Source organism: Dipodomys ordii, unplaced genomic scaffold (assembly GCF_000151885.1).
Source record: "Dipodomys ordii isolate 6190 unplaced genomic scaffold, Dord_2.0 Scaffold26, whole genome shotgun sequence".
Classification (NCBI taxonomy): domain Eukaryota; kingdom Metazoa; phylum Chordata; class Mammalia; order Rodentia; family Heteromyidae; genus Dipodomys; species Dipodomys ordii.
In genome coordinates this window covers 11,959,734-11,972,541 of record NW_012267242.1, presented here as the reverse complement: position 1 = coordinate 11,972,541, position 12,808 = coordinate 11,959,734, and the positions used below count along the sequence as shown (strand labels likewise).

Here is a 12,808-nt window from a genome sequence, read left to right as displayed (position 1 = left end):
CCAGTCCTGGGGCTTGAACTCAGGGCCTGGGCTCTGTCCCTGAGCCTCTCTGTACCCAGGGCTAGCGCTCTATCACTTGAGCCACAGCACCACTTTCGGCTTTTTCTGTGTATGCGGTACTGAGGAATCAAACCCCAGGGTTTCATGCATGCTAGGCAAGCACACTACCACTAAGCCTTATTTCCAAGCCTCAGGTGTTCATTCTTTGATCTTTACTCTTCCTGAAGTTCCACAGTGACTATGAGAGACTCAGAGGGGGAAATGGCAGAGGACAAGACAGGGCTTGTTAGGCCAGTGTCCAGGCCTTCTTTCAGATGTGTGCCCTTTGAGCAAGGATATTTTGAGAAGGATAAACAAGAAACTGGCTAAGCAATGGGTAGCTCTAGGCAGGGCAACAGTGTGGTACATAAACAGGAGGGAAGGGACACACTTTTCCTTATCTATCTGCTTTCTGCCTTTTTGCTATATCTGTTTTTCTAAAATACTTTTTTTTTTTTTGGTTGGTCATGGGGCTTGAACTCCAGGCCTGGGCGCTGTCCCTCAGCTCTTCAGCGCAAAGGGAATACTCTACCACTTGAGCCATAGCACCACTTCTGCTTTTCTGGTGGTTTATTGGAGATAAAGAGTCTCACAGACTTTCCTGCCCAGGCTGGCTTTGAACAATGATCCTTAGATCTCAGCCTCCTGAGTGGCTAGGATTACAGGCATGAGCCACTGGCACCCAGCGAAAATAAACTCTTTTTAACTATGTTTGTTTAAATACAAGAAAATGATTTGCTGAGGGCTTCCCAGTAGCTAAGCCAAACTTGCACTCTAGGTGGGGCTGACCCCCTGGTGGCCAAGTGGAGGAGGTGCGTGAGAGCAAGGAACATGCCGAGCATAAGCTACAGGACGCTGAGGGCGTGTGCCAGCATGCCACCTCTTCCTCTACCTTTCAGCTGAGGCTAAGCGTTGGCTCCAGAAAGTCTTCATGAACCACACTCACAGGGTCATTGTTTCCTCCTTTATGCTTGGAGCCTCTTCTGCACCAGGGCCCTGAATCCCAGGCCACATATGGCACTTAGCTTCTCCTGTTTGCTTGAGTACACTGTAAACCTTGCCAGGCCTGGCTCCTCCTTGGGTGAGCAGACATGGCTTGGAATTCCAGGTTTGTCATGTGAGGAGGAAATGGGACAGTGCCCATGTACCCAGTGCATGGTGGGTACTGGTGGGGGGGCGTATCCTTCTCTCTTGGATAATGGCTGGTCAGATCATCCGCACCAGTTAAAATAGGCAGCATTGCCTCAGCTAGACAGCCCCTCACCACAATTACGCCTTCCCTGGTGAGTTGCATCCAGTGACTGTTAAAAAGACCTACCATGCTTGTCTGTAATCCTACTCAGGAGGCTGGGAACTCAGGATCACCATTCAAAGCCACTGGGGCGGGAGGGGGGGGGGAAGGGAGGGCTGGGAAGGTGGCTCAGTGGTAGAGTGCTTGCCTTGCATGCATGAGGCCCTGGGTTCGATTCCTCAGCACCACATAGGCAGAAAAAGCCAGAAGTGGTACTGTGGCTCAAGTGGTAGAGCGCTAGCCTTGAGCTGAGCTGAGGGACAGCACCCAAGCCAGAGTTCAGGCCTCATGACTGGCAAAAAAAAAAAATGCCACTCAGGGAAGGTCTGAGATACTTATCTCCAACTGATCACAGATAAAGCTGGAAGTGGAGCTGTGGCTCAAGTAGTAGAACCTTAGCATTGAGCAAAAAGAGCTCAGGGACAGTGCCCAGGCTCTGAGTTCAAGCCCCATGACTTGACAAATAAAATAACCAACACAAAGCGGGGCTGGAAGCCAGGCACTGGTGGCTTACACCTGTTATCCTAGTTAGCAAGCAGAGATCCAAGGATCAAGGTTCAAAGCCAGCCCAGCCAGAAAAGTCCATGAGAATTTTATCTCCAATAAATGACCCAAAAAAGCCAGAAATGGAGCTGTGGCTCAAGTGGTAGAGTGCTAGCCTTGAGCAAAAGCAGCTCAGGGACAGTGCCCAGGTCATGAGTTCAAGCCCCAGTACCAAAAAAAAAAAAAAAAAGTTGGGCTGGCTGAAGTAGTAGAACAGCATAGAAAGCAAGCCAAATACGCAGATTATGAACCAGAAAAGAGGGGGGTGGGTGGCGAGAGGAGAGGGGGAATCAGATTCTGGGCTGGGGGATCCAGCACTGAGAAGCAGGAGACACATTTGACTGAATGCCCTGACTTTCAGGTATACAAATGAAAGTAGTACTAGTAAAAATACTCCTGGGGGCTGGGAATGTGGATTAGTGGTAGAGTGCTTGCCTAGCATGCATGGAGCCCTGGATTCAATTCCTTAGTACCACAAAAACAGAAATGGTCAGAAGTGGCACTGTGGCTCATGTGGTAGTGCTGGCCTTGAGCAAAAGAAGCTCAGAGACAGTGCCCAGGCCCTGAGTTCAAGCCCCAGAACTGGCCAAAAAAAAATAAAAAAATCCTGGGCTGGGAAGGTGGCTCAGTGGTAGAACGCTTGCCTTGCACGCCTGAGGCCCTGGGTTCGATTCCTCAGCACCACATAAGCAAAATAAAAAAAGCCGCAAGTGGCGCTGTGGCTCAAGTGGTAGAGCGCTAGCCTTGAGCTGAAGAGCTGAGGGACAGCACCCAGGCCCACAGTTCAGGCCCCATGACCGGACCCCAAAAAAAAAAAAAATCCTGAATTACTCTTCAGGTATTTCATAATCACTGATTATCACATTAAATCTATTCGCTGAGAACAGATTTTGTTGTTGTTGTTCGTGAGGCCTGAACTCTGGGCCTGGGCACTGTCCCTTAGCTCTGCAGCTCAAGGGTAGCACTCCACCACTTGAGCTACAGCGCCACTCCCAGCCTTTTCTGTTTATGTGGTGCTGAGGAATAGAACCCAGGGCTTTATGCATGCTAGGCAAGCACTCTACCACTAATCCACATTCCCAGCCCTGCTCTGATTTCTTTATCCTTACTTATCATACACTGGCCTTGCATTGTCTGCATTAACTGAGTTCCATTCTCAGGAATATTAGTAAAAGAAAAATTAGTTACAAATATGACATCCTACTATAAAGCAAAATTTGTCTAGTGCTGATAGCTCGAGTTCATGAGACTCTTATCTCCTCCAGTTAACCAGCAAGAGAGAACAGAGCTGTGACTCCAGTAGTAGACTGCCAGTCTTGATGGGAAAAAGCTAAAAGACAGTGCCCAGGCCCTTAGTTCAAGCCCTAGTACTGGTACAAAAAAAAAAGTAAAACTTGAGAGAAAATATTAACACGGACACTGGTGGCCCATATCTATAATCTTAGCTACTCAGTGGACTAATAGCTGAGAAGTGAGGTTTGGAGAAGCCTGGGCAGACAAATCTGACATTGTCTCCAATCAACAAGCAAAAAATATGGAAATAGAGGTGTGCAAAGTTGTACAGTGCTAGTCATGAGTGAGTGAGCAAAAAAGCCAAGTGAACATGAGGCCAAGTTTAAGCCCCAGTTAATTTACACTGGGAGGCCAACACAGAGAGATTACTAGTTCAAGGCTAGCCTGGACTACACAGTGAGACCATGTGTTAAAAATAAAAACGTGCCAGGCGCTGGTGGCTCATGCCATCTCTTGGTGGCTACTCCAGAGGCTGAGGTCTGAGGATCCTGGTTCAAAGCCAGCTCCAGCCCAGGCAGGAAAGTCCATGAGACTTATCTCCAATAAACCACCAGGAAGCCGAAGTAGCACTGTGGCTCAAGTGGTAAAGCATTAGCCTTGAGCTGAAGAGCTGAGGGACAGTGTCCAGGCCCAGAGTTCAAGCCCAATGACCAAAAAAAAAAAAAAAACACCTTGCCTGGTACCCTTGGCTCACACCTGTGATCCTAGCTTTTCAGGAGGCTGAGATCTGAGGATCATGGTTCAGTCCGGGCAAGAAAGGCCATAGACTTTTAACTCCAATTAACTACCCGAAAACTGGAAGTGGTGCTGTGGCTCAAGTAGTAAAGTGCTCACCTTGAGCTAAAGAGCTCAGGGATAGTGCCCAAGCCCAGAGCTCAAGCCCATGACCAACACACACACAAAATAAGCAAAGGGAGGGTGATTTAGCATTCCAGACCGTATCCTACACGACCCCCCTTCCCCCCTCTCCCCTCAACCTAAACTTGGTGCTCCATGAAGAGACAGCACATTTTATCCTGTGGATATTTAAAGCCACCTGTGAAAATCAGGCCTCAACAGGTACCTGGGCCTTAGTGTCCTGAACCATTCATCCAACTGGTCTCTGAGCCCCCGGATTCCTCCAACATGTCTCCACTGCTCCTGGCGACTAGAAACATCCCACCTTCTTTATTGGCTGAACTTGGGCTCGAATGTACATCCAGGAGCCTACCTAGAGGCTACCAGCAGTTGGCTTTCTCCTCACAGTTCCACAGCGCTGAGTTCATTCTCCTTTCAACTATCAGATACATGGAATCACTCCATTACACGCTGGCTCCTCCAGGGGCCGCTGCTGTTCCTACTCACCTCTGTGGCCATGGCCCTAACACACAGAGGGTGCTCAGCAAAGCGTCCCAATGACAAAAACAGAAGCCAAGGAAAGAAGGGAAGGAACTGCTTCCGGCCTTGTGCTCCTTCTTTCCAAGCAAAGCCATCACAATTTGAAGCAAAAAGGAAAAAACAAACTTGCCAAGCTTTATTTAGGTTGGAAAGGTTGCAGATAGCATATCTAACTCTATAATCCACCCACACTACGCAGTCCCCTGGCAGTCTCGGCTGCCCATTCTCCTCCAGTCTCATTTCTTCTCTTCCTCCTTCTTGTCCTTCTTGCCATCCTTGGTGGCCTGGGAGGCCAGGGAGCCCATGGCATTTCGGATGGCCTCATTGTTGGGATCCACACCTGGCAGGTTTTCTAGGACGCTCTGAAGGAACTCGGGGTCCTGCATCACATCATAATCATCCTCCTCCTGAAAAGAGGCAGCATTAGCTTGGAGGCTGCCAGGGGCTGGCTGAGAGCACACTGCTACCTGAGCCCAGCTCTGCTGACGCATGAGAACGGGGCTAACTGAACTCAGAGGAGCTTTCCTGCTACCAGACCCCGCATTCCGCGTGTTCTCTTTCCCAGACTCTCTTCACCATTCTGGGAAGAAGGTATCCTAGTCTGCTCCAAGAAAGAGACATTTCAGAATGTGGGCCATTTCTCCAACTGACCACTAACATTCTGTTCCTTTAGCAGCTCTGTACTTCCTCCTGCTCCTCAAGACTCATCTGTGACACCTGGAGAAAGGGATGGATGGTCTAGTCCCCAGGACTAGAGGCTTGCAAACCTGACAGGGGCAGGAGGTCATCGCTGGCCCTCACCTTGGCTGGCTCTGATGTGTCCATGGCCGAGTTGGCATCAATGTCAGCTGATTCTGCCTGACCAAACTCTGGGGAAAGGAGGGCAGTCACTTAGTTCAAGCTCCTCATTATAACTCCGACCACGCACTACCACTCCAGCTCAGGCCCACCTGCTCCCTGTAGGGACATCTGCATGGCATAGGCGATCTGCTCCTCCTCAGTCATGCTGCTTAGGTCAGGAAGCCCTGGGCGTCCAAACTCCTGCTGGTTGATGGTCATCTTCAGCAGCGCATCATCTGAGTCTGAAAAGGCAAAACGGGCAGGATAGAATGGGGGCCACATTCCACACAGCCATAGCCCCAAGCCATTCCCTGAGGCTAGCCTCCCGAAGGCCTGCCAGGCCACCCCGATGGTTAGCACCCTGCATCCTGGGACTTCAGATTCCACCTCTTTCACCTTCAGCCCCAGTAGCAGCAATTCCAGCTTCAGCTGCAGAGGCTGCAGCAGCCCGCCGCGCCTCTTCCTCCTGCCGCTGCCGCTGCTCCTCCATAGAAACACGAAGGGCCTGGCAAGGGGAAGAGCAAGGTCAGATTTCCCCAGCTGCAATCCCACTCGGGGCTGGTGAAGGCCAGGAGTGTGGGGAAAGGGCATGATGGCAACTTCTGTGTATCACATGGGGAAGAAGCCAGAAGGGTTAAGGGAAGGTATAGGAAAGTAGCTAGAGCCTGGGGTTTAGTCACAAGTCAATATGCTAGTCTGACACTGGTCAGACAGACCTAGATGTAAGCCCAGGGCTGAGGAAATGAATGAGGGTTGTGGGACTGTTTAATATTCTCTGCTGTCACAGGAGAGTATTTGCTCACCAGGGCCAGCTCAGGGTCAGCACTGGGATCCACTCCAAATTCAAAGTCACTGGCACCAAGACCCAGCATGGCACCACCTTCGCCAGCCAGAATCGGAGAACTGATGAGGGCATCGGCCAAGCTAGGCCCCGGAGGCACGGTGACGAGATGGGAGCCGGTCCCATCTTTGCCATTCAATGTGTTCACAAAGGCCGTCAGCTTCTCCGTGTTCACCTCCTGGGAAGGGAGGCCGCAGGTATGTTCTTCACACCTCCCGCCTCCTGCTCGAGCCGCAGCCCTGCCTGCAGCTTCGCTCTCAGGGGGGACCCTGCTCTGCAAAGGGCTGTCCCATCAGAACCAGCCAAATCAAACCAGCGCCCCAACGGCCCAACTCACCTCTTCCCCAAAATTGATGATGTCAACATTCACTTTCTCTTTCTTGAGGCGTTTGGCTAGTTTCACCAGCTAGGAAGAGGAGAAAAAGCAAGCAATCTACTCCATGCCATGAGGAAAAAGGACTCACCTCACAAAAGCATACAGAAAATCATTTCTCTCCCAGACACACTGAAATCTGCCCCTCCATTCTCCCCCCACAAAAGGAGCCTGGTGCCCTGCAAAGTTCTCAGTGCTGCAAAACTTCACTCCCTAACGTGGGCTGCGTCACGCATGCTGTCCGGTGAACTCACATCCTTCTCGTTGTCCTCCACGGGGCTTCCCACAAAGGCAATGATGCGCATCTTGTGATTCTTGCCCTGCCGGTGCTTCAGAGCCAGCTTGGAAAGAACAGGAAATTACATCAACATAGAACACCTAGCTCTTTCCTTTGGTTCTGTTTTAGCTTTACAGCTTCTATGCATCTCAGGTCTAACCACTCTGCTCATACAGGATATAAACCCCTCGAGTCTTGCTGTGCCCTTCAGTGGATTCACAAAGGGATCCTGGGATTCATCCCACCATATTCTTTCCCCCCAGTTAGCTTCCTCTAGGCCCTCTCTCTCCCCCTGCTCTGGTTCTAACCCAGGGGAGGCAAGCCTGACAGCAGGCGGGACAACCAAGGGGACCTAAGAGGACTCACGTGGGCCACGCGGATGCCAGTACAGAAGGTGATCTTGCCCTTAGGCTGGACTGTGTGGAGCTTGGAGAGGATTCGCCCAGTGTCAGGGGTGAGCGTGGTCAGCACTTCACAGTCACTGGGATGGGGCAAAGCATTTCAGGGAGTGTGCATGAGCATGGGCACCCCCAACCATGCCTGTCTTCTTTTTAGAGACCTTTTAAACTCTCATGTTTAGTATATACCATGCACAATAGGAAAGCTGTCCTCCACTTCCCAACGTTTCCTCCTAACTTCCATTCATCCTGCCCTGCTCTAGGGCTTGAGATTCCACAGTAACTGAACCCTACTTTATAGCAGCCCACTTTCTCCATTTGGAGACTTGGAGACCTATTTTTCAGCTAAAAGTATCTATAGCAAGAGAAAACAGCCCCTAAACAAGTGACTTTTTTCTTTTTTTGGTTGTAGGGCCTGAACTCTGGGGCCTGGGCACTGTCCCTCAGCTCTTCAGCTCAAGGCTAGCGCTCTACTACTTGATCCACAGTGCCACTTCCAACTTTTTCTGCTTATGTGGTGCTGAGGAATCGAACCCAGGGCCTCATGGATGCAAGGCAAGCACTCTACCACTGAGCCACCTTCCCAGCCCCAAATGACTTTTGGGGTACCAGAATATTTGATACATGACAAGGGGCTCTGGCTGAAAATCACCTTTCATTAACTTTAAAATACACTATAAAATTTCACCCCAAGACATTTATCTTCATAACTATACTAAATGGAATCAGCATTAAACACAGGAGCTGGGGGTATAGCTCTGTAGCACAGCATGCATACATGTACGACACCCTAAGATTTTTCTCATGGGGAAGGAGTGCTACTACGTACACTGGAACTGAAAAGAAGGAAGTATAGTTATAGAAAGGTGATGGGCAAAAGAGGCCTCAGGGACCCTACAGAACAGCCTACAGGTGTTATGGTGACACCTGGGAAAGGCCACACCCATTTCCATGCCCTCCACCTCCTCGGCCCCACCTACTTGGCCAGTGTGATGAGGCCCACGTTGTTTTCGGGGTTGCTGCGGGTCTTTGAGTGACATACTATGTTGACAGCGTCCTGTTGGGCCTGCAGCCGGGTTGGCAAGAAGTCCCCGTTCCGCATATACTCACTGTTGTCCACACTGACAGAGGGAGTAAAGGGGAGAGGGAAAACATTGTCCTTTAGCCTTTTTTTTTTGGGTCCTGATCTCTGGGCCTGGGCACTGTCCCTCAGCTCTTCAGCTCAAGGCTGGCGCTCTACCACTTGAGCCCAGCACCACTTCCGGCTTTTTTCTTTTTGCTTATGTGGTGCTAAGGAATTGAACCCAGGGCCTCAGGCATGCAAGGCAAGCGCTCTACCACTGAGCCACCTTCCCAGCCCTCCCTTAGCCTTTTTGCACAGGCTAGTGCCACACCTCTACTTTCAGCTTTTTGCTGGTTAAGTGTAACTAAGAGCCTCACAGACTTATCTGCCCCACCTGGCTTCAAACACTGATCGTAGATCTTAGCCTAGATCCTAGATCTCAGTGACTCCAATTATAGGGATAAGGTAATGGTGCAAGAAATAAAATGCAAGTCATTTTTCCTGTCTAGGAGAACCTGAGTTAGCATATTAAGAGTAAAGCCAAACACCTACATTTCTTGGCAATACTGGGGATTGAACTCACGAGCTTCATTCGTTTCAGAAAGGTACTTTACCACTCAAGCCACATCTCCAGCCCCCTTTTGTATTGGTTACTCTCCAAGTAAGGTCTTGCCAGGGACATGTTGGGCTGGGATTCTTCTACTTGTACTTCCCTACGTTGCTGAGGATAACAGACATAGGCCACTGTGCCCAGGCCTTGTGTTTACTCTGTAGCAGGGTATTAGACATGCACCCCATGCCCGGCCATTGGTTGAGATGGAGTCCTGTAAACTTTTCTGCTCAGGCTAGCTTTGAACTATGATCTCCATCTCTGTCTCTCAAGTAGCTAGGATTACAGGCTTGAGCCACCACACCCAGAAAATATCTACATGTTAAACACCTCCAGAAAATTCTGATGTATGGCAAAGAATGAGACCCTATGGAAAAACAGAGGTGGCCCTCTTTGTTACTCTATACCTGGGCTATTACAGCTAATGGCCAGTATGCCCCTCTGGTTCTAATCTTTTTTTTTTTTTTTTTTGGTCAGTCGTGTGGCTTGAACTCTGGGCCTGGGTGCTATCCCTGAGCTCTTCAGTTCAAGGCTAGTGCTCTACCACTTGAGCCACAGCACCACTTCTGGTTTTCTGAGTGGTTTATTGGAGATAAGAGTTTCTTAGCCTTTCCTGCTCCGGCTGGCTTTGAACTGCAATCCTCAGATCTCAGCTTCCTGAGTAGCTAGGATTACAGGCATGAGCCTCAGCGCCCAGCTTTCTAATCTTTTCTTACAATCAATCCAGACCAGCTTCTGTTGTTGTTTGTTTGGTTTTGAGACAGGGTCTATGTATCTCAAGCTGGCCCCAAACTCACAAATCTGCTGTCACCATGCCTAGTAAAATCAATACTTATTTTTATTTTTTTCTGTCGGTTGTGGAGCCTCAACTCTGGGCTCGGGCGCTGTCCCTCAGCTCTTCAGCTCAAGGTTAGAGCTCTATGACTTGAGCCACTGGGCCACTTCTGGCTAAATCAATATTCTTAAATGAATGATAATTTTTATACAGCTCTGTATCTGCCATGCTCAGAACCTTCTCAATGGTGGAGTGTACAAAATTCAATTCACTCTCCTTAGCTTTCATATATATACACATATATATACACACACATATACACATACATATGTATATATACACACATATATATATACTTCTTAAATTTTTGTTTGCCAGTCCAGGGGCTTGAACTCAGGGCCTGGGCACTGTTCCTGAGCTTCTTTTGCTCAAGGCTAGCACTCTACCACTTCAGCAACAATGCCACTTCTGGCCTTTTCTGTTTATGTGGTACTGAGGAATTGAACCCAGGACTTCATGCATGCTAGCTAGGCAAGCACTCTACCACTAAGCCACATTCCCAGCCCTGACGTTCATAATATTCCACCTGACCCCAACTACAACATTAAAAAAAAAAAAAAAAAAACAGTGCCCAGGCCCAGAGTTTAAGCGCCACAACTGACAAACATAAAAGCACTGGGGGAGTGGCTCATGTGGCAGATCACTAGTCTACCATGAGGCCCTGAATTCAATTCCCAGTACTACTCATAAATAAAAAAAAAACTTTTACCTTTGTGACTTAACATAGCCACGACTCATTGGTAAAATGGGGAACTTTTTTGGGGGGGCCAGTCCTGAGCTTCTTTTTACTCAATGTTAGTGCTCTATCACTTGAGCCACAGTGCCACATCCAGCTTTTCCTGTTTACGGGGTACTGGGGAATCGAATCCAGGGCTTCATGCATGCTAGGCAAGCTCCCTACCACTGAGCCACATTCCCAGCCGGAGAACTACTTTAAATAGTGTGGTAAGAAGATCTAAGTGAGATAAAGTAATGAAAATCCCAACACAGAGAAAACAATCTCTAAGTGCTGACTGTGAAGATGATACAGGGAAAGACGCTGGCAATTAGAAAAGAGGCATGGGGGGGGGGAGGTGTAAAATCGCTCTTCCTAGTACCCATTATTTTGGGGAGAGGAGAGAAAGGCAAAGTCCGAACAGCAGAGTAAAGGAAGTCAGGGATCGGGGGTCGGTGGCAGCCCCCGGCTAGGGGCTGCGGGAGTGGCCAGGCCTGTCGCCTCCCGGGCCTTGGGATGACTCAGGGAGTCGTCCGGCTCCTTGCCTCCGGCACCCAAGAACACAGCTGGCCCGCCGGTCCCCCACCTATATCCCATGCCCCGCGGGCCCCCAGGCTGCGCGCGCCCCTGGACCCACGCCCGCCCCCACAGACCCGGAGGGAGCTCCTCACCAAACCATGGTGCTCTCCAACACCATCTTGCCACTTCGCTCCCTTCCCGACCGGCTCTCGGGAACTGCTGAACAACAGCTTCTTCAATTGGCCCGAGAACGTCACCAATCACAGACTTCGGTGGTGTACTCTGGGCCCGCCTCCCTCCCCGCGTGGCATTCTGGGAGTTGTAGGCGCAGCGCACTAAAAGGGCTGTCAAGCTAGTGGGAAGGTGGGTGGAGGTTACGTGGTGACGCTCGCACGGAGAACTTTATCTCCACCTTCCCAACCATCCTAGTTCCTAGGCGAGATACCAGAAGCTGTGATTAGGTCAGTTCTAGCATTCCAACAGATACATATCTTTTTTTTTTTTTTGTCTTTTCTTTTTTGGTACTGGGGATCGAACCCAGGACGTTGCACTTGCTAGCCAAGCGCTTTGCCACTGAGCTACATCCCAGCCCTCAGATACATATCTTTTAAAAATAGCTAAAATGGACATTTGAAACATTAAGATACGGGAGGATTTTCAGTTTTATTGTGGTATCATTTTATTTCTTTGTAGTTACAGGATTTTCTTTGGATGATGATGATGATTATTTGGTCATGGGGCTTGAACTCTGGGCCTGGGCGCCGTCCCTCAGCTCTTCAGCTCAAGGCAAGTACTCTATCTCGTGAGCCACAGCGCCACTTCCCGTGTTCTGGTGGTTTACTGGAGATGAGAGTCTCAGGGACATTTCTGCCCCGGCTGGCTTTGAACTGCAATCTTCAGATCTCAGTCTCCTTAGTAGCTAGGTTTATCGTGAGCCACCGGCGCAGGGCTAGTTACAGAAGTTTTACACCAAGACCACATTTGTAGGACTGTAGGTTAGTGTACAACTACCAACACTAGCTACTACTCACCACTAGAGGGACCCTCTGACCAGAAGGCGGCCTCCATCCCTGCTCTGCATCTAATAGCGCACTGAACAGGGTGTGTGTGACAAAGGTCAGAGTAGCCCAAAGTCTAGAACACATTCAGATCCGGCTCCTACCAAAGGAGGATTGAACCTGTAGGTTAAACTCAAATAAAAATGTAATTCTGCAGTATGTTTTTTGTTTTGTCTTTCTATTGTGGTTTAAACACAGGGCCTGGGCACTTACCTTAGCTTATTTCACTAAGGCTGGTGCTCTACTGCTTGTGCCACAGATCCACTTTTTTTTTTCCCTTTTACTAGTCCTGGGGCTTGAGCTCTAGGTTTGGGCACTATCCCTGAGATTTTTCTCAAGCATAGCACTCTACCTTTTTTTATTTTTTGGTCTGTTGTGGGGCTTGAACTCTGGGCTTGGGCGCTGTGCCTGCACTCTTCAGCTCAAGGCGAGCGCTCTACCACTTGAACCACAATACCACTTCCAGTCTTCTAGTGGTTTATTAGAGGTAAGAGTCTCACAGACTTTCCTTCCCCGGGCTGGTTTTGAACCGTGATCCTCTGATCTCAGCCTCCTGAGTAGCTAGGATTACAGGCGTAAACCACTGGCACCTGGCAGCACTCAACCATTTTGAGCCACAATACCACTTTCTGTGGTTGATTGGAGATAAGTCTCAGGGACTTTCCTGCCCAGGCTGACTTTGAACTGCAATCCTCAGATTTTAGTCACCTGAGTAGCTAGAATTACAGGTGTTAGC

General features: G+C 49.5%; 1 protein-coding gene across 2 annotated transcripts; it reads right to left on the bottom strand.

Moving 5' to 3' along the window:
* Positions 1 to 4,656: 4,656 nt before the first annotated feature.
* Psmd4 (proteasome (prosome, macropain) 26S subunit, non-ATPase, 4) lies at positions 4,657 to 11,259 on the bottom strand. 2 transcript variants are annotated; one of them, XM_013015353.1, is made up of 10 exons: positions 11,167 to 11,259; positions 8,253 to 8,393; positions 7,241 to 7,355; positions 6,852 to 6,938; positions 6,562 to 6,630; positions 6,187 to 6,402; positions 5,771 to 5,888; positions 5,494 to 5,625; positions 5,345 to 5,412; positions 4,657 to 4,950 (listed from the first exon to the last, which is right to left on the bottom strand). In XM_013015353.1, the coding sequence occupies exons 1-10, from the start codon at positions 11,190 to 11,192 to the stop codon at positions 4,780 to 4,782; spliced, it is 1,143 nt and encodes a 380-aa protein (XP_012870807.1). In that variant the 5' UTR covers positions 11,193 to 11,259; the 3' UTR covers positions 4,657 to 4,779. The 2 variants fall into 2 exon arrangements, with proteins under 2 accessions (XP_012870807.1, XP_012870808.1); XM_013015354.1 differs by having other exon boundaries at positions 4,658 to 4,950; positions 5,780 to 5,888.
* Between the last annotated feature and the right edge of the window lie 1,549 nt (positions 11,260 to 12,808).